Source organism: Bos indicus, chromosome 8 (genome assembly GCF_029378745.1).
Source record: "Bos indicus isolate NIAB-ARS_2022 breed Sahiwal x Tharparkar chromosome 8, NIAB-ARS_B.indTharparkar_mat_pri_1.0, whole genome shotgun sequence".
NCBI lineage: Eukaryota > Metazoa > Chordata > Mammalia > Artiodactyla > Bovidae > Bos > Bos indicus.
The window spans coordinates 59,853,500-59,881,043 of NC_091767.1; the positions used below are offsets into that span (position 1 = coordinate 59,853,500).

At 51.0% G+C, this 27,544-nt stretch overlaps 3 protein-coding genes across 11 annotated transcripts; 1 reads left to right on the plus strand and 2 right to left on the minus strand.

Moving 5' to 3' along the window:
* Positions 1–1,573: 1,573 nt before the first annotated feature.
* NPR2 (natriuretic peptide receptor 2) lies at positions 1,574–20,244 on the plus strand. 7 transcript variants are annotated; one of them, XM_070794733.1, is made up of 23 exons: positions 1,574–3,024; positions 3,406–3,507; positions 3,881–4,086; positions 9,968–10,081; positions 10,363–10,498; positions 10,742–10,836; positions 11,071–11,203; positions 11,435–11,519; positions 12,089–12,218; positions 12,381–12,455; positions 12,667–12,744; positions 12,975–13,079; positions 13,197–13,268; positions 16,076–16,235; positions 16,410–16,565; positions 16,667–16,835; positions 16,998–17,144; positions 17,635–17,758; positions 17,948–18,016; positions 19,069–19,243; positions 19,315–19,413; positions 19,682–19,773; positions 19,904–20,244. In XM_070794733.1, exons 1-23 carry the CDS (start codon positions 2,358–2,360, stop codon positions 19,967–19,969), a joined length of 3,255 nt encoding a protein of 1,084 aa, XP_070650834.1. In that variant the 5' UTR covers positions 1,574–2,357; the 3' UTR covers positions 19,970–20,244. The 7 variants fall into 7 exon arrangements, with proteins under 7 accessions (XP_070650834.1, XP_070650835.1, XP_070650836.1 ...); XM_070794734.1 differs by having other exon boundaries at positions 12,098–12,218; XM_070794735.1 differs by lacking the exon at positions 12,381–12,455.
* Positions 20,245–20,342: 98 nt separating this feature from the next.
* Positions 20,343–24,328, minus strand: SPAG8 (sperm associated antigen 8). 2 transcript variants are annotated; one of them, XM_019966184.2, is made up of 7 exons: positions 22,612–24,324; positions 21,669–22,509; positions 21,393–21,567; positions 21,159–21,204; positions 20,960–21,074; positions 20,767–20,829; positions 20,343–20,658 (listed from the first exon to the last, which is right to left on the minus strand). In XM_019966184.2, the coding sequence occupies exons 1-7, from the start codon at positions 22,647–22,649 to the stop codon at positions 20,482–20,484; spliced, it is 1,455 nt and encodes a 484-aa protein (XP_019821743.2). In that variant the 5' UTR covers positions 22,650–24,324; the 3' UTR covers positions 20,343–20,481. The 2 variants fall into 2 exon arrangements, with proteins under 2 accessions (XP_019821743.2, XP_070650839.1); XM_070794738.1 differs by lacking the exon at positions 21,159–21,204 and having other exon boundaries at positions 20,960–21,084; positions 22,612–24,328.
* A 752-nt stretch (positions 24,329–25,080) lies between these two features.
* HINT2 (histidine triad nucleotide binding protein 2) lies at positions 25,081–27,544 on the minus strand. 2 transcript variants are annotated; one of them, XM_019966186.2, is made up of 5 exons: positions 27,222–27,544; positions 25,767–25,907; positions 25,565–25,669; positions 25,387–25,459; positions 25,081–25,266 (listed from the first exon to the last, which is right to left on the minus strand). In XM_019966186.2, exons 1-5 carry the CDS (start codon positions 27,306–27,308, stop codon positions 25,175–25,177), a joined length of 498 nt encoding a protein of 165 aa, XP_019821745.2. In that variant the 5' UTR covers positions 27,309–27,544; the 3' UTR covers positions 25,081–25,174. The 2 variants fall into 2 exon arrangements, with proteins under 2 accessions (XP_019821745.2, XP_019821746.1); XM_019966187.2 differs by lacking the exon at positions 27,222–27,544 and adding an exon at positions 26,838–26,897.

Below are 27,544 nucleotides of genomic sequence, written 5' to 3' on the forward strand. Positions count from 1 at the left end.
GTCATGTCTTTTTCAGGTTGTCCCATTACCCTTTTGTCTGGTCTATCCTTCTTTTCCTTGCTCAGATAGGATGAAGTTTCTTTGCACTAACAGTGTCAGGAGCTGGAACTGGAGTTACAAGTCTAGTTTAAAGAGCTATCCAAAGGTTTCCATTTCTACTGGCTTGAGGGCAAAAGAGGTTGTTGGGGGGCTTGCCTTTGGCCTCTGAGCCCAAGGGATTCCAAATGAATGCTCCGCAAAGGTAAGCCTGTATCATTCAGCTTTGTGCATTCATCCCCATAGCTTGTGCAAGGCAGACAGTGTTCAATAAAGAAATATTGTACCTGAGAATAAAATGGCATTGTCCTTTAGTTCCCTCCCCAAACCACTAGGTGTCGCCTCCACCTCAGAGAAACTAAGCCCCTCCTCTCCCTGCACACCCACCCTTCTCGCTCTACTCCGGGAGCTCTCAGCTTCTTGGAATTGTGATTGCTGGAGAAGTGGCCTGAAGCAGATGCACTGTGGCTCTTGGGAGGGGGGAGGAAAATGGGTTGATGTGCATCTCCTTAATGACAATTTGAGGAAAACTCCCTAAGGTCCCATGGCAGTTCCTCCCAGCAACCATGATTTCATCCCTCCCAAGCTAGTCCTGGCAATCAGAACAGCTCCTCCAGATCTGGGGTGTCTGGGGTGAGCCTTCTAGGCTGGATGCTTAGGAGGGAGGGTGGAACCCAAAGGGGACACAGTGGGCTTCCACTGCTGGAAATGTTCTGCTGAGTCAGTCCCTGAGCTTTTGTCGGTTGCGAGCCTGGGCTGTGAAGGAAGACAAAGAGAAGAGGCTGTTCTGGGGTCCTGCCCAGGAACAGATGGTGTGATGGAAGCCCAGTGGGCTGTGGTGGCCTCTGAGGACCCGGGAGGGCACAGACGGGGCGTAGGGCCAGGAAGAGAGATTGGAGAGTTAAGTCTTAAGGAAAAGGGAGACTCATGGACTTCGTAAGGACTAGGGAAAAATCGGTCCTTGGGACACCTTGGTCCTGGAGGGGCCTGTTCTTCCAGGAGCAAGCATGTTTTGCTGGTGAAGAGGAGAGAGAGTTCGCAGCAGTGAGAAGGGTGGTGTGGCTCGCTAGGTGGAGGACCAGTGAGGATACCAAATACGTGGGGGTTCCAGACTTCTTCCTGAGGCTGGAGTGTCTGAGGGACTCGGGGAAATTGAGAAAGGAGACCCTAAGAAGAGCGGGATGTGCGAGGGCCGTGTAGAGAGGCCCTGGCTCCTGGGAGTGACATGGACAGCGCGCGCTGGGGTGGCCCGGGGGGCCCGGAGGAGACCGGGCAGGCCTCAAAGTGAGGGGACGCCCTGAACCTCGCCGGCCTGGGAGGCCCTTGCGCGGCGCCCCCTGGGTGGGTGTGAGACCTGGGAGGTCCCCGGGCGGCCGGGTAGGGGTGGGGGGGGGGCGGGGGGGCGGGTTGGGGGAGACAGCAGGCGCCGGAGGGTGGGGCCGGGCGGGGGAGAAGGAGGGGCCGCGGGGAGGGGGCGGGGAAGGCGCGGGGCGGGGGCGGGCGGCTTGCCCGGGGAGTCGCACTCGGCCGCCGCCGGCGCAGCGAGCGGAGACGGCCGGGCCGCGGCGACCTGACCCGGACGAGCGGCGCGCCCGGGGGCCCAGGCAGGGGGCGGGAGGAAGCGCGGGGCTGCGCCGGCCGCCCGGGCCCAGGAGAAGCGGAGCAGAGAGGAGCTGGGACACGGGCAGGGCCGCCGCAGCTCCGGATGGGACCAGCGCCCTGGGCCCGTTAGTCCAAGCAGGAGCTTCGGGAGAAGCCTTCTCCGGGAGATTCACCCCTGCCTTCCCTCCCCTCCGGCCCAGGCCTCGCTTCGCTCCCCGCCGCCCATGGTCCCAGTCCTTCCGCCGCGCCAGCCCCCTCCCACCTTACCCCCCTGGTCCTCCTTTCCGCAGCTCTCTGCCCTCCTAGCCCCTTCGGCCGTGAGGTGCCCCCCAGGCCTTCTCTTTATACCAGCCTGTCCCCCACCCCCACCCCATCCCAGTCTCGGATCCCCTTTTGCTCCTCAGCTTCAGATTCATCAGCCGACTTCACCCCTCACTGTCCACATCCCAGTCACAGGCCCCCTCGGTCCCGCCGTCCTCCTGCCACCCTACCCTTAGTCCTCCTCAGTCTCTGCCCTGGGCTGCTGGACCCAGTCCTCACCCGCTCCCTCCTTTTCCTCGCCCATCCTTGCCCCTCTCCTGTGTCCCAACCCTCCTGGCTCATCATCATTTCTCTTCTGGCGGTCTTCCCCTGGTTCCAGGCTGGGTGGTGCTGGTGTCTCCCCCGTAGGCCCGCCTGGCCCAGGGTTCTGGGGGCGGTGGCGCCGCCGCTTTCTCCCCATGGCACTGCCATCTCTCCTGCTGGTGGTGGCAGCCCTGGCAGGTGGGGTGCGTCCTCCCGGGGCGCGCAACCTGACGCTGGCGGTGGTGCTGCCCGAACACAACCTGAGCTATGCCTGGGCCTGGCCACGGGTGGGTCCCGCTGTGGCGCTTGCCATGGAGGCGCTGGGCCGGGCGCTGCCCGTGGACCTCCGCTTTGTCAGCTCTGAGCTGGACGGTGCCTGCTCTGAGTACCTGGCCCCTCTGCGCGCTGTGGATCTCAAGTTGTACCATGACCCCGACCTTCTGTTGGGCCCGGGTTGCGTGTACCCCGCTGCCTCTGTGGCTCGCTTTGCCTCACACTGGCGCCTTCCCCTGCTGACCGCGGGTGCTGTGGCCTCTGGTTTTTCGGCTAAGAGTGAGCATTACCGAACCCTGGTGCGCACTGGCCCCTCTGCTCCTAAGCTGGGTGAGTTTGTAGTGATGCTCCACGGGCACTTCAATTGGACTGCCCGTGCTGCCTTGCTGTATCTGGATGCTCGCACAGATGACCGGCCTCACTACTTCACCATCGAGGGAGTCTTTGAGGCCCTGCAGGGCAGCAACCTCAGTGTACAGCACCAGGTGTATGCCCGTGAGCCGGGGGGCCCTGAGCAGGCTACCCACTTCATCCGGGCCAACGGGCGCAGTGAGTGTGGCCCGGGCTGTGTTAGGGCTAGGGGAGGAGGGTTGCGGTGTCCCTGGGGCTCAGCACTGGGAGGCTGTAGATGTAGATAGGTGTTGAGGAGCTGATGGTGGTGGTTGGGATCAATAAGCAGACATGGATGGAGCTCCTGGGAGAGGCCCGAGGCATTGTATTGGGGCGGGGGGTGGGGTGGGGTGGGGTGGCGGCGCTGCTGGTGGCCGTTCACAGGTAGTGTGAACAAGGAATAAGATAGCATGGAGGGTGAAGCTTGGGTCAGGGAGAGTATGGGGTTGGGGGACGTTGAATCTGGAGAGCAATGTGAGTGCCCTGGAGTAGTGAATGTAGTTGATGGTCACTCCAAAATGTGTGCCTGTCTGTGAGCAGAGACTTCTCAGACTGGGCTGCCAAGACCCCTTGGAGGCATAAGAAGAGTGAGGACTCTGTTAATGGGCTTTGAGGTACAGCAGATTTGGTGGGGAAAGACAGGTAAAGCTCACACTGAGAGAAATTCTGAGCAATCAGTGCCTTTGAGCCTAGGGAGAGGCAGGGCAGAGTGGGGGAGTGAGGAGGTCTGGGTGGGGAGCAGAAGGCAGGGCTCTGGGAAGGGGAGGGGCTCTAGGGATAGCTCCCTTCCTTTGGAGTCTGGAGTCAGGCTCTGACTTCTGCCAGATGGTCCTTATGGCCCCAGGGTACTTATGACATAGACTCCCAAGGGGAGGGATGGGGCACATCTGGTGGGTGGTTGATAGGTTCGGGCCTCTATTCCTTGCTAAGTGTGCAAATGCAGACGGTCAGAAAGGGGGCTGTTGAGGGTCCCAGCCCCTCTCTCAGGGGCCCCTCTGTCATGTACCTGCCGCAGTTGTGTACATCTGTGGCCCTCTGGAGATGCTGCATGAGATCCTGCTGCAGGCCCAGAGGGAGAACCTGACCAACGGGGACTACGTCTTCTTTTACCTGGATGTCTTTGGGGAGAGTCTCCGTGCAGGCCCCACACGCTCCATGGGCCGGCCCTGGCAGGATAATCGCACCCGGGAACAGGCCCAGGCCCTCAGAGAAGCATTTCAGGTATCATTTGAACCAAACTTGAAGGAAGGGGGAGAGGAACTTTTGGGGGATTCTCTTTCTCTCATAAGACCCCACAGAAGCCCCAGCAATAGGGGAGAATTGTAAACTATAGGGGTGAAAAAGGACAGAGGATTTTCTAGCCTAGTCTCACCTTTGTGGCTCTTTCTCAGTGAGTCTGCCAAGGCCACCTCTTAAGATCTTGGAATGGCTGGCTTTCCTAAGTACCAATGGTAGATATACTGTCAGGGAGAAAAGTTCAGGAGAAGATTTAGTCCCAGCCCCTGGGAGGGCTTCCACCCTTTCTGAAGAGGTGAGGCATGATTGCAGTACAGTTAGATATAAGTATGAGATAGGATGTGATTATGGGTCCTGGAAGAGATGCTAAGAACTTGAGTGGTTCAGAGGAGAGAGTCACTGTGGGCTGGGTTTAGGGATGGCTTTTATAAAGGAAGCAAGACTCTATTGTGACTTTAAAGACAGATGTTGTTTTCCTAGTCAGAGTGGGAAAGAGGATCCAGGAGGCTAAGAGAAAAAGACAGGAATGGACCTGTTTGGAGGTCCAAGGCAAACTGACCTGATAAGAAAGAGTGGTTCACTTGGGACAGATTATAAGAAATAATGTTGCAGGGGTAGCCTCAGCTTAAGAAGAGCCCTGAACCTAAGATTGAGGTGCTTGGACTTGAATGGCTGAGTTTTCGAGGTTGGTTTGTGTTTGTTTTTTGTGATGAGAAGTATACTGACAGAATTCAGGTTGGATTGGAAGAGGAGAAGATGGGAGGCAGTGAGACCACCTGTATGTGCTAGCCTAGAATGAGGCCTAGAGGTATGGGCTTGAGCTGTGGTAAGGATGCGTGTTTGCTCATTTGTGTCTGACTCTTTGCAACCCCATGGATTGTGGCCCGCTAGGTTCTTCTGTCCACAGGGTTTTCCAGGCAGGAATACTGGAGTGAGTTGCTATTTCCTTCTCCAGGGGGTGTTGATGATAGCAGGAATGAAAAGAAACGGATGTGAGAAACAACTTGTAGGGAGAAGGGACATGACTCTGTTCACTTCTCTGCTCAAAACTTTAAATGACTGATTTCCTACTGAATGAAGTCCTGACTCCTTATCATGACCTTTAAGATTTTCTACAGTCTGTTCTCAACCCACTTTTAAAATCTTACTTTCCAGTACTGCTGAGTATGTCAGCGGCTAGACCTCTCTCAAATCCGCGACCAAACGCTGCCCCCCGTCTTTATGCTCTCTGCTCCTTCTGTTCACAGTGCTCTTCCTCCCTTCACCCCAAATCTCTGCCTCTTAAAATCATACCCATGAATTGCTCCCCTCTTCTTCCACCAATTTTTCACCGATTTGTGTGCATAAGTATTTTTTTTAACTTATTTATGCATATCCCTCCTTTTCCCAAAAGGATTTGAGGTGGCATATGGGATAACCTTAAGGTCCTTTCAACCCTTAGATTCTAAGTAGGTATGTATAAGTGCTGGACTTGTTTGGCCACCTTCTTCAGTAAGTGAGGTTTTATATGACTGGTTTTTTTTTTTTTTTTAAATTGGAGGATGGTTGCTTACGATATTTGTGTTGGTTTCTGCCACACATCAGTAGGAATCAGCCACAGGCATACATATGTGCCCTCCCTCCTGAGACCCCCTCCCATCTCCCTCCTCAGCTCACCCCTCCAGGTTGTCACTGAGCACTGGGTTGAGCTCCCTGTGGCTGTGGTGTGATTTTGTATTTGGTTGCATCTGACTGTGAATGACACATCTGTTTGCCCTCCTGAGTCTGTGACTGTCACACATGAACACAGGCAGTGACAGGACAGGCTTTGTTGATACTGTAACTTTTGCCTAAAACGACCTTCTCACCTTTTGTCTGTCTGAATAAGGCATTCTTTAGGACTCAGATCAGTTATCTTCCCTTCTAGAAACAATCCCTGAATCCTCAGGCTGGACCGGATTTCCCACTGTTGTGTCGAACTGTCTGCTCTGGAAGTTACTATTCAGTCAATGTTTGAGTCACCTGAAGACTGACTCATTCTATTCGAGTTTATTGAGCACCTGTTAAGTCCCAGTCGCTGTGCTAGGTACTAGTATACAGCAGAGAACATGACAGATATAGTCCCTGCCTTTTTGGAGTCCACATCCAGTAGAGTAGACCAACATAAACAAATAAGCAATAATACTAGTACAGAACAAATTGTGATGTGGTATGGTACTTTAAAAAAAAAAGGAATGGAGTGGTTTGAGAAGAGAGTAATAAGGGAATTGTGCTTTCGCTACCGTGGTCAAGGAAGGTCTCCCTGACCCTCCCATATGGGAAGACTCCACAGCCTTCTGGGCCACATTTTCTTTGCTGAGGGAACATCTCTCTCTCTTGTGGGAGAATTCCTATCAGCCAAGAGGCCCCAGCACTTAGGATAGGGGAGGAGGGATATAGTCCACTAACAATTAGTTACTGACAATTGGTCTTTCAACATTGTGGGAAGTGGGACACCCACCCCTCCATGCAGTCAAAAATCTGAGCATCACTTTACAGTCGGGCCTTCCCATCAGAAGTTCCACATCTGTGGATTCAGCCGACCATGGATCATACAGTACCGTGGTCTGTGTTTACTGGAAAAAAAAAAAGCCGCATCATCAGTGGACCCATGCTGATACCTGAGTTCATACCCATGTTGCTCAAGGGCCGACTATAAATTAATTCTCAGCTCTCCCACTCACTGTAGGCATTATTAAGACAGAAAAGCAAAGAGAGAGGTTTTGCTACAGTATAAGAGAAGGGGCAGTCAAGAACATGCCAACGGGAAAATCAAGGTAGTGAGGTGGGGAGAGAGGGTGATGGGGTATCCTCTGACAAAGCTCTTCTTAGCCTTTTCTGATCCTGAAGCCGGGCAGGGGGTTAGGGAGATTGTGTGGTCAGTTTCAGACAAGGATGAAAGAGCAGAGAGGCCACACCCCAGACATACCTGGCCCACTGTGGTCCTGGACCAGGCTAACCTGGAGAAGGCGGCAGCAGAGGTGAGGAGCTCCTGATACAGATATCCACGGCTTTCCAGGCGGGTGTCGTGCCCAAGGAAAGGGTCCCGGCTCTTGCTGGATACTAGCTAGAGTTGGGGAGGAGACCCTAAAATTAAGTATGTTGCTATGATTTTTAAATGTCATTAAACCGTAGCTGCTAGAGGGCAGGGATCATACCTATCTGTGTAGTCCATGTGCCCAGCACGTGTTTACTGAGTTAAATCAAGGTGTGTGTTGGGAAGAGGGGGACAGAGTCAGGAATTGTTCTAGAGAGGAGTAGAGCTGGCAGATACTATAAACCGAGATGATCAGTCAGGAGAGGGGAAAATAAGTAGATACAGTGGAGCTAAACAAATGACTCAGCTCTAAGGACCCAGAGCCTCTGTCTGGACATTTTGGAACATTAGACAGACTGGCCCAGAAACCCAGGCAGAAGCCACCACCTAGGTGACCAGCATGAGACTGGGTTACAGAGGGGGGACTCCAGCATCTAGAATGGAAGTTAGCACTAAACCAAGGGCTGTGTGGGGCAGCATCTCTTCTAGAGACCACCATTCTGTCCATTAATCGGGGTTAGGTGTGGGTGGGCCCACAGGCTGAGCCAGGTGTCTGCTGCCCTTCCACATTTCCTGGGTGCCCTTCTGGCTTCCATCACAGCTGCACTCATTTTTGGCAGCCTTTGCTTGCTTTTTTTTTCCCACCTGGGGTCCCCTATGAAATGGGACACAATGACCTACCTCTTTACCTTCTCTCTAGCCCCTGAGCAAGAACAGCAATTCTTTGGAGGTTCTTCTGCTTCTCTCTCTCTTTTTTAGTAGCTAGTAACCACAGCAGAAGAGTCTAGCATAGCAGTTTTCAATGTGTGGTCTTGGGATCCTGGGGGCCCCTGGAATCCTTTTATGGGGACCGTGAGGTCAAAACTATTTTAAAAATACTGAGATGTTATTTGCCTCTGTCACTCTCATTCTTCCATGATTGTACAGTGGAGTTTTCCAGAGGCTACGTGATGTGAGATGATGTCATCACTCTGGCAGCTATAGAAGGTGTGCTTGTGTATTCTTGTGCTTTAAAACTTTGTCAGTTTTTATTTCTCCTATGGTAAATATTGATAGATGTAATCCAAATTACGGACTCCTTGGAGTCCTCCGTAATTTCTAGTAGTAAGGGGTTGTGAGACCAAAAACATTTGAGAACTGCTGTTCTAGCAAACAAACAAACCTAGGGAATTACTTTTTAAAAAGCACTGGAAATCTATTATCAACATTTGTATTGAAATGTAAATTGTGTGAAGCCTGATCTTTTCAAGTTTCTTTTTGTAATGTTTAAACATTTTATTTATTTATTTTGCTGTGCTGGGTCTTCATTACTGCGTGTGGGCTTTCTCTAGTTGTGGTGAGTCAGGGCTACGGTCGTTGCAGTGTGTGGGCTTCTCGTTGCAATGGTTTCTCTTGTTGTGGAGTGCGGGCCCTAGAGCGTAGGCTCTGCAGCTGTGGCGCATGGACTCAGTTGCTCTGTGGCATGTGGGATCTTCTCGGACCAGGGCTCAAACCTGTATCTTTTGCATTGGCAGGTGGATTCTTAACAACTAGACCACCAGGGAAGTCCCTCGAGTCTTTTAACTAACTTTTTGCACTGTCAACCATATCCTACCTTTCTGTTTTTATTTTATTCATTGAGTAAGTGTTCCTGAATGAACCCTTCCAGCCCCACCCTCAGTCTCCCTCTCCTTTTTAATTCTGCCTGACAATGGGAGAGTATTAGCAATGTGTGGTCAAGCATTCACACGCTCCAGTAAGAATAATTACCTCAGTAGGCAAACTCTAGTCTATATATTGAATATGTGTTATAAACTGACTTCACTATTTCGTACCTGGAGTGAATTGATCTAGAATAGATCATAAGTAATGTATCTAGTATCTCTACAGTACTTTAGGGATTAAAGACATGGATTAACACAATTGCTAGAAATGACTAGTTTTAATCTTTCATTTCACAAAATATATTGATCTAAAGTCTTTCCCCAAAGTTGCCATGCCAGTTTTCTGACCAAGGCAGAGAGGCTAGTGATTGTGGAGGCCTGAGGTGCAGGCCGAGACCAGGAAGGGGGAAGTGTGGGAGGGCGGTGGGAGCCAGGCAGGCACCCCCGTGGAAGACAGAGAAATGCTGACCGTGGCCAGTGAGAAGTGTGCACAGCTGAGACCACATGTGTCACTGGCTTACCTGTGAGGTGTGTGTGGGCATGGGACCGTGTGCTTTCCTTGTGACTCATGACTTGTGGGACTAGGCTGGTATGCAGGGCAGTACTGCATATAGTGGGTGTTCTACACACGTTAAAGGAATGGGCTCGTGGCTTTTTACCGATGGAATCACTGTCTCAAAGTATTTCCCCCACTTGTCATAGGACCTGAAATCTCTTTAACTCACTGGGTGGAAGCACTGGGCCAACATTCTGCTGATAGTATTAGCAGTATTAACACCAGGGAGAGAAGCTGTTGCTCAGGGTTGTCCTTGCTGGTAACAGGTACCCAGAAAGGAAGGGACCGAGGAGCCTTGAGGGATAGTAGGAGCTTCAGGAAGATGAAGAGCCCATTTGGGGGATGGAGTTGACTTTGTCTGTTTCTTAGTCTCCACATTCCCGGAACCATCCATAGACAGATGGTTCTATCTACCTTGTATGGAGGAGTGCCACCCCTTCTCCCAGATGTATTAAACACACACACAGAGTGTTTAGTATCCTCTCAGCCTTCAGGGTCAGCCATGTACATTTTATATCATGTGTATTTCACCACGTCTCTCTATCCTGCTTCCTCTCTTCCCCTAATTCCCATCTTGAATCCTTTTCACTCTGCCATGTGCTGTGGATCCAGACGGTATTGGTCATCACATACCGAGAACCCCCGAATCCTGAGTACCAGGAATTCCAGAATCGTCTTCTGATTAGAGCACGGGAGGATTTTGGTGTGGAGCTGGCCCCTTCCTTGGTAAGCAGATCTCTCTCTCCCTGAGAGTCAGGCCAGGCTTTGAGGAAAGGCTCTTCTCCCTAACTCAGAATACAGCCTTGGCCACAGAGCCAGCCCTACTGTGGGGGGCTTCCATCTGGGTTTTTCCGTCTGCCCTAGTGAGGCAGGGATGGCCCCTTAGTTATGGGAGGAGGGAAGAAAGCAAACCAGGAGGAGAAGAAGAGACCTCAGAGATGGGAGGGGGGCTGGAAAAGGGGCCTGGCAGGACCTTTGGAGAGCACTGCTGAAGTTACCACCCCCAGATGAACCTCATTGCTGGCTGCTTCTACGATGGGATCCTTCTGTATGCCGAAGTCCTGAACGAGACCATACAGGAGGGAGGCACCCGGGAAGATGGACTTCGAATTGTTGAGAAGATGCAAGGACGAAGATACCGTGGTAATGGAGAGGGTCAGATGAGGGCCAGAGTGCTGCTTTCAGGCTCAGGAGTGGAGTGGGCAGAGGCAAACACAGACACCAGGGGCAGGAGAGAGAGTTAGCTGGGGTCAGAGCACCCGGCTGAGGTGGACACATGCTAAGAATGGGGGCAGGGACGGACCACCAGGTAACTAGAGGGCTTGGGAAGATAGGAGAGGGACCAAGGGCAGATCTCCAAGTAAGGGGTGCTCCTTTCTGTCTTAGGTGTAACTGGACTGGTCGTTATGGACAAGAACAATGACCGGGAGACTGATTTTGTCCTGTGGGCCATGGGAGACCTGGTTTCCGGGGACTTTCAGGTGATGGGGGAGGAGGCAGGGAAGAGAGTGTGGGGCCCACAAACCCAGCTTTTAGGATCCTTTTGGGGGAAGAACCAAAGGCACTGGAGGCAGGGCCTTACTTTCTCTCCTGGAGCTGCATGATAGTGGTGGGGGGAGTGGCAGGTTGGGGAGAAAAGCAGCAAAGTAGCTGGGTATGGGGCGAGGAGGCTGGTGGGAGCAGGCCTGTGGGCCCCGTTCTCTCCATCCTCACAGCCTGCAGCCCACTACTCGGGAGCCGAGAAGCAGATTTGGTGGACAGGACGGCCCATCCCCTGGGTGAAGGGGGTCCCACCCCTGGACAATCCCCCCTGTGCCTTTGACATGGACGACCCATCCTGTGATAAAAGTGGGTGTGTGCAGGGACTGGGAGCAGCTCTTCCTCCCTTTGCTTTCCTTTCTCTTATTCCTCCTCATGCACCCCCTGCCCCCGACTCTTTGCTCTGTTTCACCTGTCTCCTCTACCCCCTCCCTCCTCTCTACCTCGAGATGGGTCTGCTCCCTGCACCTAAGAGCATCGCCCCCTTCTGGCTCACAAGGCCACACACAGTCTTTCTCAGGGTCCCCCTCTCCCCTTCAGCTCCACTTTCAACTCTGGCAATTGTGGCACTGGGCACAGGAATCACCTTCATCATGTTTGGTGTTTCCAGCTTCCTCATTTTCCGGTGAGTTCTGAGCTTTCCGCTGACAGGCTCCCTTAGCTGTAACTCCGTCGTCTCTAACCTTTCTTGTCATTTGTCTTTTAGCCTTGGTCTTGTTTCCCCGCCCCGACTTTGGTCTGGACTGGGTACACTAGTTTAGAATTACTGATTTTGAGTGGGGTCTTCTATGGGCAAAGGTGAACTTTCCATGGATGCTACCATGGCACTAGTGCTACCACCTGCCAGTGCAGGAGACATAAGAGATGTGGGTTCAATTCCCTGGAGGAGGGTATGGCTACCCACTCCACTGTTCTTGCCTTGAGAATTCCATGGACAGAGGAGCCTGGTGGGCTGTAGTCCATAGGGTTGCAAAGAGTCGGGCAGCATTTTAAGCAGGTACTTTATTTTCAGCCTCTGTGTTTTTACATAAGCACAGGGCTTGTGTCCGACCCACAGAGAGTGCTTCACTCTCTCTCTGTCCTGTCTCTCGGTGTGACAACTGCAGCCTCAAGAGCTGCCAGGAAGCCCCCGCCACCCTGCAGCTGGCTTCTGGGGTGGTAGGATCGGGCTTGCCAGTCAGCTGAGGGGTGCAGTCCTTACAGAAAACTGATGCTGGAGAAGGAGCTGGCCAGCATGTTGTGGCGCATCCGCTGGGAAGAGCTGCAGTTCGGCAATTCAGAGCGATGCCACAAGGGTGCAGGCAGTCGCCTCACGCTGTCGTTGGTGAGCCCTCCTCTCAGCTGCCCCTCCGCTTCCCTCTGAGTGCCTGTCCTTTCATACCCTGGACCTTTCCCAGCACATCAGCCTGTAATGATAGCGCCTGCACCACCACCACCATCTAATGTTCCTTTCATCCTTCCGCCTCCATGTTGCCCTTGGCCCCAGCGGGGATCCAGTTACGGCTCGCTCATGACAGCCCATGGGAAATACCAGATCTTTGCCAACACCGGTCACTTCAAGGTGAACAGTCATCCGCTTATTCTGGTCCCCACCATTTCATCCTGTCTCATCCTCATCTTTCACCTCTTCCCGTGACCCTCTGCCCCTTGTCAGCCTCCTCTCTCTGTCCAGCTGAGCTCCTGGGTGCTCCCACAGTTCTCTAGTCTTTCCCAGCACCCAGAGGCTCCTTCAGAGATTCACGTTCCTCTTCCCCTTTCACCCCTACCCTCAGGGAAACGTTGTGGCCATCAAGCATGTGAATAAGAAGCGCATTGAGCTGACCCGGCAGGTTCTGTTTGAACTGAAACATGTAAGTCCTGGTGTATGGGTTGAGGGCCCAGGATAGACACGGATGTGGAAGGGGAAGGAGAGGACTAGGGAATAGTAATACTGGCTGGGAGGGCAAGTGGGTCATTTGTAAATGACTTTGAGTTGTGAGTACAATTAAGAGAAAGGTCCTCTCCTGTAGTGGTAGATTTCTGTATCTAATTTTTAGCTCTTTGAATTCTCTTTTCTTCCTTTTTTTTTCCTTTTGGCTAGATGAGAGATGTTCAGTTTAACCATCTCACTCGCTTCATTGGTGCCTGCATAGACCCTCCCAACATTTGCATTGTCACCGAGTATTGTCCTCGTGGGAGTTTACAGGTGTGGGATCTAGGTGGGGATTATGGGGCCAAGGGAGATAGACCCAAAATTACATCAACTGTGTGGGTGACAGTGGGGCGAGGATAGTCACATCATCTATTCCATGTCACCTACCAGGATATTCTGGAAAATGACAGCATCAACCTGGACTGGATGTTTCGTTATTCACTCATTAATGACCTTGTTAAGGTGAGTCTTCCCCACTCCTTGAGTTCATCCACATTAATAATGCCTCCTTTTTTCTGTCTTTGCTTAGGATTTCTCTTCCTGGTCCTCTAAAAATTCCATTCTCTCCACTTCCCCTTATTCTGAAGATTGGCTAATAATGGGTAAACAAGGGATCTGGGGCTTTCAATTAGGAGGAATGAGTTTTATTTGCCACAAAGAGTCTTCATAGCAAACTTTTGTTTTCCTACACTAGACACCTCAAATCTCTCTCCATCATCCTTTTATTTTTTTTAACCTCCAAGAGTTTATATTAAAATCTCTTAGCAGGGAAAAATGAATGGGGTCTTCAAACATACTTATCTTCTGGGTTTTTTACTCTCATTTTTCTCTGTCATTTACCCTCTAGCCAATATTTGGCACATTTGCTCTTTTGTTCAGAAAAACTGAAATTCAAAAAGAACATTTTACTAAGTAAATGTAAAGTTTAAATTTACATAAAAAAAGTAAGTTTTACTTACTTCTCTAAATAAAACTGAGAAGCCAAGGAAAACGATGCTGATCATTTGGTATCTAAGATACTGCTGCTACTGCTGCTGCTGCTGCTGCTGCTAAGTCGCTTCAGTCGTGTTTGCCTCTGTGCGACCCCAGAGACGCCAGCCACCAGGCTCCCCCTGGGATTCTCCAGGCAAGAACACTGGAGTGGGTTGCCATTTCCTTCTCCAGTGCATGAAAGTGAAAAGTGAAAGTGAAGTCACTCAGTCATGTCCGACTCCTAGTGACTCCATAGACTGCAGCCTACCAGGCTCCTCTATCCATGGGATTTTCCAGGCAAGAGTACTGCAGTGGGTTGCCATTGCCTTGTCCATCTAAGATACTAGGCTTCATCTATTTTCAAGTGACCCAGAGATCCATGGATTTGTGGAGATCTAAATTTGCATCTTGGAGAAGGCTGCAGTCCATGGGGTCGCTAGAGTTGGACACGACTGAGCGACTTCAATTTCACTTTTCACTTTCATGCATTGGAGAAGGAAATGGCAACCCACTCCAGTGTTCTTGCCTGGAGAATCCCAGGGACGGGGGAGCCTAGTGGGCTGCCATCTATGGGGTTGCACAGCAGCAGCAGCAAATTTGCATCTTGCATATGTGTTTAGAAGCAAGTCCCTGGGTCAGTGAGCTAGCCTAGTGGATCACCTATACCACACCTGATCTGGCTTTGGTTATTCTGATGAGTTCTAATGAAGTTATTTTAAAAATTTTGTGTGTAATGTAAAGTTTGCCATCACATGAGAGAGAAATTATTAGGTCACGTTGATGTGGTACTCAACTGGAGGTGTGATGATAAATTATAAGAAAAACATGACTCTTAAGAGAACAATGATTTGATGGAAAGGTGATTTATAACAAATCCAGAAGCCTAATCATATCTATATTCACAAATTTGGAGATTTCCAAAGGTTTGTTGATGTCAAGATGAAACAAATAAGAAGAAAGAGTTCACAGAGACTAGAGTTTTGAATTGTTTAGGCCCAAAGCTAAACATTTAGAAGAGTTTTGGTTAGCACTGTATCCTTTTTTTATTCCACCCAAACTGACTTCCCAGGGGAAGCATCACTCTATCCTCTTAGGACCTGCCTTAGAGTCCTTCACAGGCAAAGGTTCTCTCCTCTCTGGCCCTGTGGGGTCAGAAGTTTCAGGCTTCTGCATTGATTTGGCAGCTACCTCCTACCTTGGTCCATTTTCCAGAGTTTTTTTAAAAAATTATTTATGTCTCTATTTTTGGTTGTGCTAGGTCTTCACTGCTGCATGTGGGCTTTCTCTAGTTGCGGTAAGCAGGGGCTACTCTTCATTGCAGTGCATGGGCTTCTCATTGCAGTAGCTTCTCTTGTTGCAGGGCCCAGGCTCTGGTGCTCAGGTTTCAGTAGTTGTGGTTCACAGGCTTAGTTGCTCTGGGTCATGTGGGATCTTCCTGTACCAGGGATTGAACCTGTGTCCCCTGCATTGGCAGGCAGATTCCCACCACTATGCCACCAGGAAAGTCCTAGGTTTTCCTGATTTACCATCTTCTCCACTTTCTCTCTGGTCCGCATTCCCTCTAGTAGATCACTTTTCTTCTCCATCTCGACCTGCCTGCCTGTTTATGATTATATGTTAAAGTTTCCAACTGGCTTATCTTCCTTGGTGCATTTAGGTAGTCTTAATACCTGGATCTCAAAGCACGCCTTCCTGAGCAGTGGCCAAGCGTTTGAGGCCATCACGGGTGTAGTATTCTTGGAGTTCACCCTCATAGTTCTGTTCCCTTCATTACTTGGAAGACAAACTACCCTTTCCAGGGTAATAGCTGATAGCTCCCCTTGTCCCTCTTCTTATGTATGTCTCCTGTCCCTGGTGCTTAGGCGCTGATATACTGCTTAAGGTACCAGGAAGAGATGGTGGTGGTTTAGTTGCTAAGTTGTGTTGGACTCTTGCAACCCTATGGAGTATAGCCTGCCAGGCTCTCTGTCCATGGGATTTCCCAGGCAAGAATACTGGAGTGAGTTGCCATGCCCTCCTCCAGGGGATCTTCCCAACTCAGGGATCAAACCCAGGTCTCCTGCATTGTAGGTGGATTCTTTACCATCTGAGCCACCAGGGAAGCCCATGGAAAAGATGACTCTCCTATTTTTGCCTGCTTCTTTAAGTGGAAACTGTACAAATGATGCCTTCCAAAATTAGCATATTGTTTTTATGGCCCTGAGATCTTTAGACAGCTAGCTAATGCCCATCTCGTGGAGAGGGGGTATCCTAAGCCAGATATGATCCAATCCTATGACTTGATCTGTATCCTGCAGGGCATGGCCTTTCTCCATAACAGCATTATTGCATCCCATGGGAGTCTCAAGTCCTCAAACTGTGTGGTGGATAGTCGTTTCGTGCTCAAAATCACAGACTATGGCCTGGCCAGCTTCCGATCAACTGCTGAACCTGATGACAGCCATGCCCTCTATGCCAGTGAGGCCTTTCCCCACAACCCACTTCTGCATTGCCCTCCCCTGGCCCTGATCATTTCCACTTAGCGAGGGTGGGAGAGGGAGATGGAGTGGCAGTACTGTGGCGAGTATTATGCGAATGAGCCCAAGTGGGCTTGGGGATTCCATCTTTGAGGACCTGGTTCCTTCTTTTCAGAGAAGCTGTGGACTGCCCCAGAACTGCTCAGTGGGAACCCCCTGCCAACCACAGGCATGCAGAAGGCTGATGTCTATAGCTTTGGGATCATCTTACAGGAGATAGCACTTCGCAGTGGGCCTTTCTACTTGGAGGGCCTGGATCTCAGCCCCAAAGGTAAGTCAATCTACTACCCAGCAAAAAAAAAAAAAAAATCTACCCAGCGCTTCCCCTACCTGGAGGACCTTTTCTTCAACCAAGCCTTTGATCACCCTCAGAGATTGTCCAGAAGGTCCGAAATGGTCAGCGGCCTTATTTCCGGCCAAGTATTGACCGGACGCAACTGAATGAAGAGCTAGTTTTGCTGATGGAGCGATGTTGGGCCCAGGACCCAGCTGAACGACCAGACTTTGGACAGATTAAGGGCTTCATTCGCCGCTTTAACAAGTAAGAGGGCATGACGGGGCAGGGGCTCCCCAGGGATAGAGGCCTCATCAGTCTTAGTGGATGAGGTGGGGCTGGTGTGGCCAAGAGGGTAGGTGGGCTGGGTAGAAAGCCCCGGAGCCTTGACCATCTTGGAGCATGTACCATATCATGGCCTCCTTCCAGGGAAGGAGGCACCAGTATATTGGACAACCTCCTGTTGCGCATGGAGCAGTATGCCAACAACCTGGAGAAGCTGGTGGAGGAGCGCACACAGGCCTACCTGGAGGAGAAACGCAAGGCTGAGGCTCTGCTCTACCAAATTCTACCCCAGTGAGACTTCTGACCCCTTCCTGAATTTTCCTTTGGTATCTGCTCTGTTGCTTTCTACCTCATCTAGCTCCTGACAACTCCCTTCCTAACCCTCAGAACCCTGCTTTGTCACATCTTTGCTACCATGAACCCATTCTGGCTCTAGACCATGTTTTTCATTCTGTCTCCAAATGAGCTGTGCTGCCTTCTTCCTGGCCTCCTATCCCTTCTTCTTAGGATGCTGCTCTACCAGAGCTTCACTCCAGTGAGTATAGGTAGAACAGTCCCATCTTAGGACATTTGGCCTGCAGCCCCAGGGATCCTCTTCCAACCCCCACCACGTGTCCACCCTATCTTGCTCTGGACTGTCAGGACTTCCCAGCCACCTTCCTTCTCCTCCCCTAGGCTCAGCTTTCATGTTAGAACCCATCTCTGCTCCAGCCATACACTCTTTTCCTCTCCCTTTGCCCACTTCTCTGAGTCTGGCTTGGACTGTACCCTTGCCTCCTAGTTCAGTGGCAGAGCAGTTAAAACGGGGAGAGACTGTACAGGCTGAGGCCTTTGACAGCGTTACCATTTACTTCAGTGACATCGTTGGCTTCACAGCTTTGTCGGCAGAGAGCACCCCCATGCAGGTGAGAGACAGGTTAGGGGCCAGGGATGGGGTGGGGACCTAGGGAAGCTTAGCTGGGGCATAGAGAAACTTGATAATAGGAAAGACTAGCTTGTTCTGGAGTTTCCATATCTTGCCACGGCTCGTGTGTTAAGAATTCTTAGAAAGTCAGGCACAAGTTTTGAGGCCTCTACTTTCCCATCCCTTTTAGGTGGTGACACTTCTTAACGATCTATATACATGCTTCGATGCCATAATTGACAACTTTGACGTCTACAAGGTGAGAGCTGGGGCCGCCCTTCCACTGACAGTCCTTTAAAAACCAGTCTCCCCAAACCCCACGTGCCTTACCTGCCCCGTGGTCAGTTTTCCTGCTTGAGTCTCCAGCATTCCAGTGCTGGAGTGCCCTTTATAGACAACTGAGGCTCTGGCACTGTAGTTGTACATCCCAGTCTAATCTCTTGTGAATCCTTGAGGCTTCCCTAATCAGAACCATCACAAGATCTAGTCTGCCACTTTTTGCCTGAGGGTATGGTCAGAGTCTAGCCATCTTTTCTCTTCATCCCCTCGACATGGAGGGAGCATACAGGATGTGGGTATAGAATGATATATTGGGATGAAGGACAAGCTATGTAGTGAAAGCTTTTTGTTGAAGTCATTGAGTCATTTAAGGTAGGCTTTATGGTGCTTGGGAGTAAAAAACGACCTGACTTTGTGGCTAACTGTGTGGCCTTGGGCAAGTAAGAGAAGCTCCTTGAGCCTCAGATATTTTATCTGTATGATGGGAATAATAGACTTATTGTGAATAAGTGCCTAACATTGTGTAGATAATAAATACCCACTCTTGTCCCTTCCCTTTGGATTCACTCTGCCATCTCTTATTTACCATAATGAAGAATTCTGATAAACTCTTTATTCGGATTTACCAATTGTTTGTATTTCCCATTTGCTTTATTAAAAAAAACTTATCTATATATCCATATAATTTTTTTCTGAACCTTTTGCAAGTAAGTGGCAGACACAGTGCCCCTTCATTCCTAAATAAGTCTGTGTGTAGTTCCTAAAAACCAGGACCTTCTCTAACACAGCTTCAGTACAGTTAACAAAGCCAAGTGCCTGCTTTCTTTCCTTTGACACTTTGGGCTATGTAGGGCTTATTTCATTGGGCCTGCTTCTCCCAGATTCTCAGGACTGGGGCACTTATTTGGCAGTCACTGTCTGGCTTCCTGGCTGCCAGGATGACTCATAGTGGTACTCAGCTTGTCTCCTCTTACTCTTCCCCATGCCCATTGATACAGATAGAGATGACCTTTTTATCCCCCTCTCAATCAGGTAGAGACGATTGGAGATGCCTACATGGTGGTATCTGGTCTCCCAGGCAGAAATGGTCAGCGTCATGCCCCAGAAATTGCTCGTATGGCCCTGGCATTACTGGATGCAGTTTCTTCCTTCCGCATCCGCCACCGACCCCATGACCAACTGCGGCTACGCATAGGGGTCCACACAGGTAGGGCTGATTCTCCCTCCTGCTCTCGTATCCACTTTCCCCAGGCTCTTCCAACCTGTTTCTTCTCACAGGGCCCGTCTGTGCTGGGGTCGTTGGCCTGAAGATGCCCCGCTATTGTCTCTTTGGAGACACAGTGAACACTGCTTCCCGAATGGAGTCTAACGGTCAAGGTGAGACATCAACCCTCAACCTCAGCCCCAGCCTCCATCTGGGTTGGCCTTTTCTTCTTTTCAGAGTTCCTCCAAATCTCTCAATTGGATAGACTGCAGTTCCTGATTTCCCCGTCCTTGGACATATTTTGGTTCTAGTGCATGTGCCCTGGGAAGACTGAGACCCTCCTGAGGGATGGTGGTTGGGTAAAGCTCTCCCTGATACTGCAGTTCTTCGGTTGCCTTTTCTTTGATTCCTCTTTCCATCATCTCTCTTGTCCTGCCCCAGCCCTGAAGATTCATGTCTCCTCTACCACCAAGGATGCCCTGGATGAACTTGGATGCTTCCAGCTAGAGCTTCGAGGGGATGTGGAGATGAAGGTGATGGCAGGCCACAGGGAGGGAGTCATGGAAAGGGAGGATCAACGTGACTGTGGAGGCTGTGGGGGAAGAGAGGGAGGTACGAGGAATAACAGAAGAATCTGAATTATCTCTGCTCCCCCAATTCCAGGGAAAAGGAAAGATGCGAACTTATTGGCTCCTAGGAGAGCGGAAAGGACCTGCTGGGCTCCTATAAACCCTACTTCTTCCCAAGTCAGACAGTCCCCTGCTGCTGGTACCTGGGTGGGCAGTAGCCATCATCTCTCCACACATCAGAAGTGGACATTGTCACATGAGATGGAAATCAACATGCATAAAACCCCCACCTTATATGGAAGCTGTTGCCCTTTGCAGCTCAGTCTTGTACATATACCTGTCCCTCTCTGGCCTGGTCTCCTTCCTCCCTACCTTCTGTAAATATCTGTATCTAGACCAGAATATTTTGGCCAAATATAAAACAAACAAACAAAACAGTTTGTGACATAGTCTGCGTTAGGGGCGGCGCCAAGGAAAGGTTCTGGGGTATGGAAACAGTAACTCACAGAATCACTGAATCAGCAGTCTCAGGATGAGAGAGAACACTTTTTATGTGAAACCCTGTCACCAAGTACAGACCAAATTCATTTCCTCCCCACCTCTCCAGTTGAGAGAGAAGGAGATTCCATATTCCACATCTACTTCCCTCCTCAGCCCTTAGATAGGAGTAGTTCAACCCCCTCCACCACCCTGCCCCCCTCCCTGACAGGCAAGGGAAGATATTTCTCCGTGTTGGGAATAACTCTCAGGTTCAAAGGGCAACGGCTGCTCTAGAGACAAAGGCACAGGTGTTGAGAAACTGCAGTTCTTCCGGAACGGTGTGTCTAGTGTCCTGATGTTACTGACACCCTGGAGGAGTGCCAGAATGAGGACGGGGCCTGCTCTGCCCCAAGCCAGGACAGAACAGCCTCCTCCCCTCCTTTCACCCACTCCCAACAGCCAGTCACCCTCACATACCGGTAGCTGAGGTGCCCTCTCTAGCCAGAAGGTTTCAGGCTGCTCTGTATGGTAGTCGTGGATCTGTGAGGGAAATACTGCATAACTCTTGGCCTGAAGAGTTAACTCTTCAGCCTCTGGGCTGGCTGCTTTCCCACAGCCTGTCAGGACCCAGCTGTACAAGGGTGGGGGGTGGGGGTGACCGCGTTCTTACCTTTGTTGGGGCAGGAGGCCCTGCCTGCACCAGCTCCTTTTTGTAGTCGTGGTGTGTCACAGACTCGACCTCAGAGTCCTTCCTTGTGGGTTCCTGCTCTGCCTGCACCTCTTTACTACAGAGACCTGGGGAGTGTCAAGGGCATTCTCCACTGACTTTTGTCCTCTCCCTCCCCATTTCCCTTCACCCAGCATCTCACCAGATTTGTTGGCGCAAGAGCATCTCCAGTATGGCTTCACGCTTCCCTGGGGGAGGTCAGAGAATGGACAGAATAGAGGAGGCTGCTTAAGAAACAGGCCCAGAAGAAACAAAGTTGGGGAAAGGAGGAAAAATTGGGTTTTGTCCTTATACCCCTCAGACAACCATAGGCCCACCTGATATTCCTTTTTTTCTCTACTGAACTCATTCTTGCCCATTCTCTCATGTTTCATACCTCGAATTGGCTGACAGTGGCTTTTTGGGGGCTGGTATGAGTCTTTCTGGGTGGTGCAGGAGGACGTGGGTGACTGTGGCTGCAGGGTCAGCAGTCCCCGGTGTCCGTGTCGGAAAAAGAAACTCTCAGAGCCATCCTGCATGACTGGGACTTGATCCAGGTAGTTGGTGGCTCTCTGTAGGCCCCAAGTTGAGTGACAATGATATCCTTCCTTGTACCCACCCCCATCAACTGGGGGCAGCCTTCAAGAAAAGGGAGCAGGTCAAACCTTAATACCTCCTCCTCCCAGTTGTAGAGAAGGCACTGGCCCCGTGGCAGTGTTTCACTGAGAACTGTACTCTTCCCTTCAACTTCGGGGGGCTTCCACAGCCCTCGGGCACCAGGTTCTGAGACTTTCAAAAATTTCCAGGATTGTTTCTGCGGTTCCCAGTGACAGTGGTGTTTGCAGCCGGTATAATTAGGGATAAGATCTCCCCTGGGGTTTCTGAAGCCTACAGGAGCAGAGAAGTTGAACCTAGGGCCATGGCCATGGCCTGGGCTATGCCTAGAATCAATAGCAGGACCAAGATCAGTGCCTTGACCAGAGCCACCGCCAGGACCCTGACCAGAGCCACCACCAGGACCAGGGCCATGGCCAGGACCTCGACCAGAGCCACCAGGACTACCACCAGGACCAGAACTGGAGCTAGGTCCAGGGTCAGAGCTGGAGTCAGGACCAGGGCTAGAGCTGGAGCCAGGAACAGGGCCAGAACTGGAGCCAGGAATAGGGCCACGGCTAGAGCTAAGGTCATTTGTAGTATAGGGATTCCGAGCAATATGGGGAAAATAGGCAGGCTGAAAGCCGAGTCTCCCGTGGCTTATCTTGTGGGTAAATCTGGGTCCAGTGTAGCGCTCTGTCAGACTGTCAGAGGAGGGCTCCGTGAGCAGGTTCCCATGAGAGTAGGGGGCTGGGCTCTTTGTCCATAATGCAGCTGCTCTGGCAGTGGAGGCGGCTGTGGCAGCTGCTGAAGCTGCTGCGGTTGCAGCTACCAGGGCAGATCTATGACGGCCATCCCAAGAAGAAAAGGGATCGGAACTGGACCCTAGTCCGTCCGAGCTGGGCTGTAAGTCTAAACATCTGAAAAAAAAAAAAAAAAGAAAGCGGCAAAGCTGTCAGAAGCACAGCAGTCTGTTAACTTCCTTGTCCCCTTCCGCCCGCAGCCAGAGCTGTGGCTCTCACCGCGACTGCGATCTGTCAGTAGACTCAGAGGTCTCCATCTTCCGACGCCAGCTACCGGGTTGCCATAGGGACGGCAAATCATGCCAGGAGACTGCGCAGAACTAGAGCTGGGCGGACGTGGAGGGTCAGGGTGCTGGCAAGTTCTCTGCGGGGCGGAAGTCTTAAACCCGCTGTGGTTTGGTATGGCTGCCTTCCGTCTGGATTCCCTTCCGCGTCAGCCCGGCTCTTAAAGTTCCGCTGGCCTCCGTACCTAAGCAGAACTTTTTGAGGTTTTCTAAGGTGGTTCTATGAGGTCGCACAGAGTCACACACGACTGAAGTGACTTAGCAGCAGCAGCAGCAAGGTGGTTCTTCCAGTCCAGCGTTTCTCATGATGTACTCTGCATATAAGTTAAATAAGCAGGGTGATAATATACAGCCTTGACATACTCCTTTTCCTATTTGGAACCAGTCTGTTGTTCCATGTCCAGTTCTAACTGTTGCTTCCTGACCTGCATATAGGTTTCTTAAGAGGCAGGTCAGGTGGTCTGGGATTCCCATCTCTTTCAGAATTTTCCACAGTTTATTGTGATCCACACAAAGGCTTTGGCATAGTCAATAAAGCAGAAATAGATGTTTTTCTGGAACTCTCTTGCTTTTTCTATGATCCAGTGGATGTTGGCAATTTGATCTCTGGTTCCTCTGCCTTTTCTAAAACCAGCTTGAGCATCAGGAAGTTCACGGTTCACGTATTGCTGAAGCCTGGCTTGGAGAATTTTAAGCATTACTTTACTAGCATGTGAGATGAGTGCAATTGTGCGGTAGTTTGAGCATTCTTTGGCATTGCCTTTCTTTGGGATTGGGATGAAAACTGACCTTTTCCAGTCCTGTGGCCACTGCTGAGTTTTCCAAATTTGCTGGCATATTGAGTGCAGCACTTCCACAGCATCATCTTTCAGATTTGAAATAGCTCAACTAGAATTCCATCACCTCCACTAGCTTTGTTTGTAGTGATGCTTTCTAAGGCCCACTTGCCTTCACATTCCAGGATGTCTGGCTCTAGATGAATGATCACACCATCGTGATTATCTGGGTCGTGAGGATCTTTTTTATACAGTTCTTCTGTGTATTCTTGCCACCTCTTCTTAATATCTTCTGCTTCTGTTAGGTCCATACCATTTCTGTCCTTTATCGAGCCCATCTTTGCATGAAATGTTCCCTTGGTATCTCTAATTTTCTTTAAGAGATCTCTAGTCTTTCCCATTCTGTTGGCTTAAAGCTCAACATTCAGAAAACGAAGATCATGGCATCTCGTCCCATCACTTCATGGGAAATAGATGGGGAAACAGTGGAAACAGTGTCAGACTTTATTTTTTGGGGCTCCAAAATTACTACAGATGGTGACTGCAGCCATGAAATTAAAAGATGCTTACTCCTTGGAAGGAAAGTTATGACCAACCTAGATAGCATATTGAAAAGCAGAGACATTACTTTGCCAACAAAGGTCCATCTAGTCAAGGCTATGGTTTTTCCTGTGGTCATGTATGGATGTGAGAGTTGGACTGTGAAGAAGGCTGAGCGCCGAAGAATTGATGCTTTTGAACTGTGGTGTTGGAGAAGACTCTTGAGAGTCTCTTGGACTGCAAAGAGATCCAACCAGTCCATTCTGAAGGAGAGCAGCCCTGGGATTTCTTTGGAGGGAATGATGCTGAAGCTGAAACTCCAGTACTTTGGCCACCTCCTGCGAAGAGTTGACTCATTGGAAAAGACCCTGATGCTGGGAGGGATTGGGGGCAAGAGGAGAAGGGGACGACAGAGGATGAGATGGCTGGATGGCATCACTGACTCGATGGACATGAGTCTGAGTGAACTCCGGGAGTTTGTGATGGACAGGGAGGCCTGGCGTGCTGTGATTCATGGGGTTGCAAAGAGTCAGATACGACTGAGTGACTGAACTGAACTAAACTGAACTGTGTTTTAGAACTAAACTAAACTGTGTTTTAGAACAGGCACAGGGCTGAGGTATCAGTCAAAAGCCTACCTCGTGTGTTTATGGAGGGACATTTTTTCAAAGCTTTTAAGGACGAAGAGGCATCAGACAAGTAGCTCAAAAGCAAAATGGTGAGACATGGGGATTAGCCAAAGGGTAGCCAGTTTTTTTTGGTGTGATTATTTCTCTTCCAGTAAAAGGCCCTCACATTGACAGTCCTTATAGACCCCCCTTAGAATGTGGCTTGGCATGTAAATTGAGCAAGTCTTGGGATTCAGTCTCTTCCTATCCATTCAGGCGAATTCCTACCACTACTTTTCTAGAAGCCTGCCCCAGGTAGACCACGAGTCTTGAGCTCAGAGATATATAGGCAAATACTCCTTTACAGAATGGGATTCCTTAAGTGTCTCAGACCATAGTCAAGGGGGATCATAGTCTTGAATCAGTTTTCTTTCCTATTTGTAGTATAAATCTTTATATATTTAAGACAAGGATCCAGAATTGAGGGAGAGCAAGTTTATTAGCATCACAGGGTGCCGTTTTCCCCCATCCCATCCAAACATCCAGGTCTGGGGTCCCTGGTCATTTGGTAGGTTCAACCTGGAGGCCACTGGAGCTGTCGGCCCCCAAGTACGTGAATGTGTAGGTGATACACAGACTGTGCACCCAGCTTGCCATCGTTGATCACTGAAATGGAGTTTTGGGTTGGGGGTGAGGATCATGGGAAGGTCAAAGAATGGTCACACAGAGGGGCAGGTATGAGAATTAACAGTCGAGGGAAGGGCTCAGGGGCCAAACATCACTCACCAAGTCGGTATCCATCACCCAGCCCCTCAGCCTTTGCTGTTTCCTTGGCCACAAGGAGAAGGTGTCCAAGAAGCTACAGGGAAAGGGGAGGGAGACAGGTTGCTTCATTTATAAGGGAGCAAAATTTCTAGAGGAATACAGGGCTCCCCCAGCCAAACCCTGGCCCTGTCCTTCCCACCTGTTGGTCTTCCTCTTCAGCCTGGCTAATCCGAGGAATGGGCTTCTTAGGAATGACGAGAAAGTGCACAGGAGCCTGAGGGGCCACATCCCGGAATGCGAGACACTGGGAGCAGTGACAGGCCAGAGGCCAACATGTTACTTCAACAGGCTGGATTGTATTTATGAAATTCCTAGGGGGGTGGGTCCTAAGGGCACCTCACCTGCTGGTCCTCATATAGGATGTCAGCTGGGAGGCTTCTATCCAGGATCCGGGAGAAGATGGTTGGGGCTGCTCCCCCAGGAGCTGCCTGCTGGGCCTTGGCTACTTCATCCCCATCAGTCACACCTGCAGCTCCTCGGACCTGCAGGTGGGTCAGACACACCCAAAGGAGGAAGTTGGCAATACCTCTCTCATGTACTTAGGTGGGGCTGGCAAGAGACTGGACTCTTGATGGCCATTAACTTCACCCTTCTAAGAACCTATTAGTGGTTCCCACTAAAAGAGAGAGTTCCTCACTTTCACAGTATCAGCAGCAGGGAGTAGGCCCAGATAATGCTGGGCCTGGTTATATAACAGGCAGTATTACAGTGCAGGTCTCAGCAATGCGATTGAGTGCTGCCCCTGAAGCACTAAGGAAACATATCCCTGTTCAGGTGAAAGGGTGCCAAGTGAGAACCCAGAGGCTTATGTCCTGGTTCCTATTTTACTACTTTTTTTTTGTTTAGTAGTGTGTGTTTAATTGTGAGTTTAGTCGCTCAGTCTTGTTCGACTCTTTGCGACCCCATGGACTATTGAATTACCTTAGGTAAATCTCTTCTCTCAGCATCAAATATAAAGGGGTGATTTGTATCATCTCTTAAGACTACTTTGGATCTCTTTGTTTATGTTTCCACTTCCATTACTTTTTGTCTGATCTTTATGCTGTCTTACTTGTTTTATTGAGGTTTAATACAATTGCCCTGTTTGACACCAGGGCGTCTGGGTGTCACACCTGACCTCTTAATGTGAATTTTGCCTCCAGTCTCCTGAATCAGTGGAGGGAGGAGTTGAGTGCACACAACCCCAGCCCCAGGGAACTGAGGGTAAGTCTCAGTTTCCCAGGGGCTGAGAGAAGGCTGAAGTCAGAGGTGTCACACTGTGGGAGAAAGGAATGAGGTGCATGACTCCTTGAATCGTTCTAGTAAACGGGGAGAAGAATGGCTCCCTCTAATTCTGCAGGGTGGGGGAGGGGGGTGGGGAGGCGGGGTAGGCCTTCGGTTGGCTGGTAAAGGGCAGCACATGGTGCAGTGACCTTGTGTCGACCTCGGGGCCAGGGCCTGTGTGTGGCATAGGTCATCGCGGGCTCGTTTCTCCCGCGGCGAGGTTTTAAGAGAGGCCACCTCGACCATCAGTCCGACCTCGGCGCAGAGCCCTGGAGTTTGCGCTGTGGGAGGGACAACGTACCCCGCCGGGCACTCAGGCTGCGGTCCCGCGAGGCCTTAGGGCTGCTCTAGCCCCGGGGGGGGGGGGGGTTGGGGGGGGGTTGGGGGGGTGCGGAGCGGGGGTGGGGGGGGGGGGTGGAGTGCGGGGCGGGAGTGGGGGGCGGGGCGGGGGAGCCGAGGAGGAATGCAGACCCCGGCCCTGGAGAGAGTCAGAGCCCGCGGGACCCCTTCCTCTCCCCATAGCCACCTCTCACCTGCACCCCCCGAGGCCCTGCCACTGCCACCGCCACCGCCCGACGCGCCACGCAGAGCCCGGCGGCCAGCACCACTGCCGCTGCCATCTTTCCCTCGGCCGCGGGAACCTCCCACCTGGGCCAGCAACTCGAGCTCTGCAGCCTGTTGAGGTGGGGCGGCGGGGAGCCGGCGAGCGACTGCTATTGGCTCTGGCCGAGGCCGGAAGCGAACTCCGTCATCCCATTGGGTAGCGTTTCTGGGCCTGGCACTCCACTGGCTCCGCCGCCACGGTCGTTGCGGAATCTTTTCATCCCATTGGCTTCTTGTGCCAACTCGAGGGTGA

Excerpts from the sequence above, each read along its gene's own strand:
- NPR2 (XM_070794733.1), top strand. The coding sequence starts at position 2,358 with ATGGCACTGCCATCTCTCCTGCTGGTGGTGGCAGCCCTGGCAGGTGGG. Across the intron at positions 10,082-10,362 it reads TGGAGCTGGCCCCTTCCTTG|ATGAACCTCATTGCTGGCTG; the intron begins GTAAGCAGATCT and ends TACCACCCCCAG. Across the intron at positions 18,017-19,068 it reads ACAACTTTGACGTCTACAAG|GTAGAGACGATTGGAGATGC; the intron begins GTGAGAGCTGGG and ends CCTCTCAATCAG.
- SPAG8 (XM_019966184.2), bottom strand. The coding sequence starts at position 22,649 with ATGGAGACCTCTGAGTCTACTGACAGATCGCAGTCGCG. Across the intron at positions 21,075-21,158 it reads CTCTTGCGCCAACAAATCTG|TAAAGAGGTGCAGGCAGAGC; the intron begins GTGAGATGCTGG and ends AGGTCTCTGTAG. Across the intron at positions 20,830-20,959 it reads GGCCTCCTGCCCCAACAAAG|ATCCACGACTACCATACAGA; the intron begins GTAAGAACGCGG and ends TTTCCCTCACAG.
- HINT2 (XM_019966186.2), bottom strand. The coding sequence starts at position 27,308 with ATGGCAGCGGCAGTGGTGCTGGCCGCCGGGCTCTGCGTGGCGCGTCGG. Across the intron at positions 25,670-25,766 it reads TCCTATATGAGGACCAGCAG|TGTCTCGCATTCCGGGATGT; the intron begins GTGAGGTGCCCT and ends CACTGCTCCCAG. Across the intron at positions 25,267-25,386 it reads GGGTGATGGATACCGACTTG|TGATCAACGATGGCAAGCTG; the intron begins GTGAGTGATGTT and ends ACTCCATTTCAG.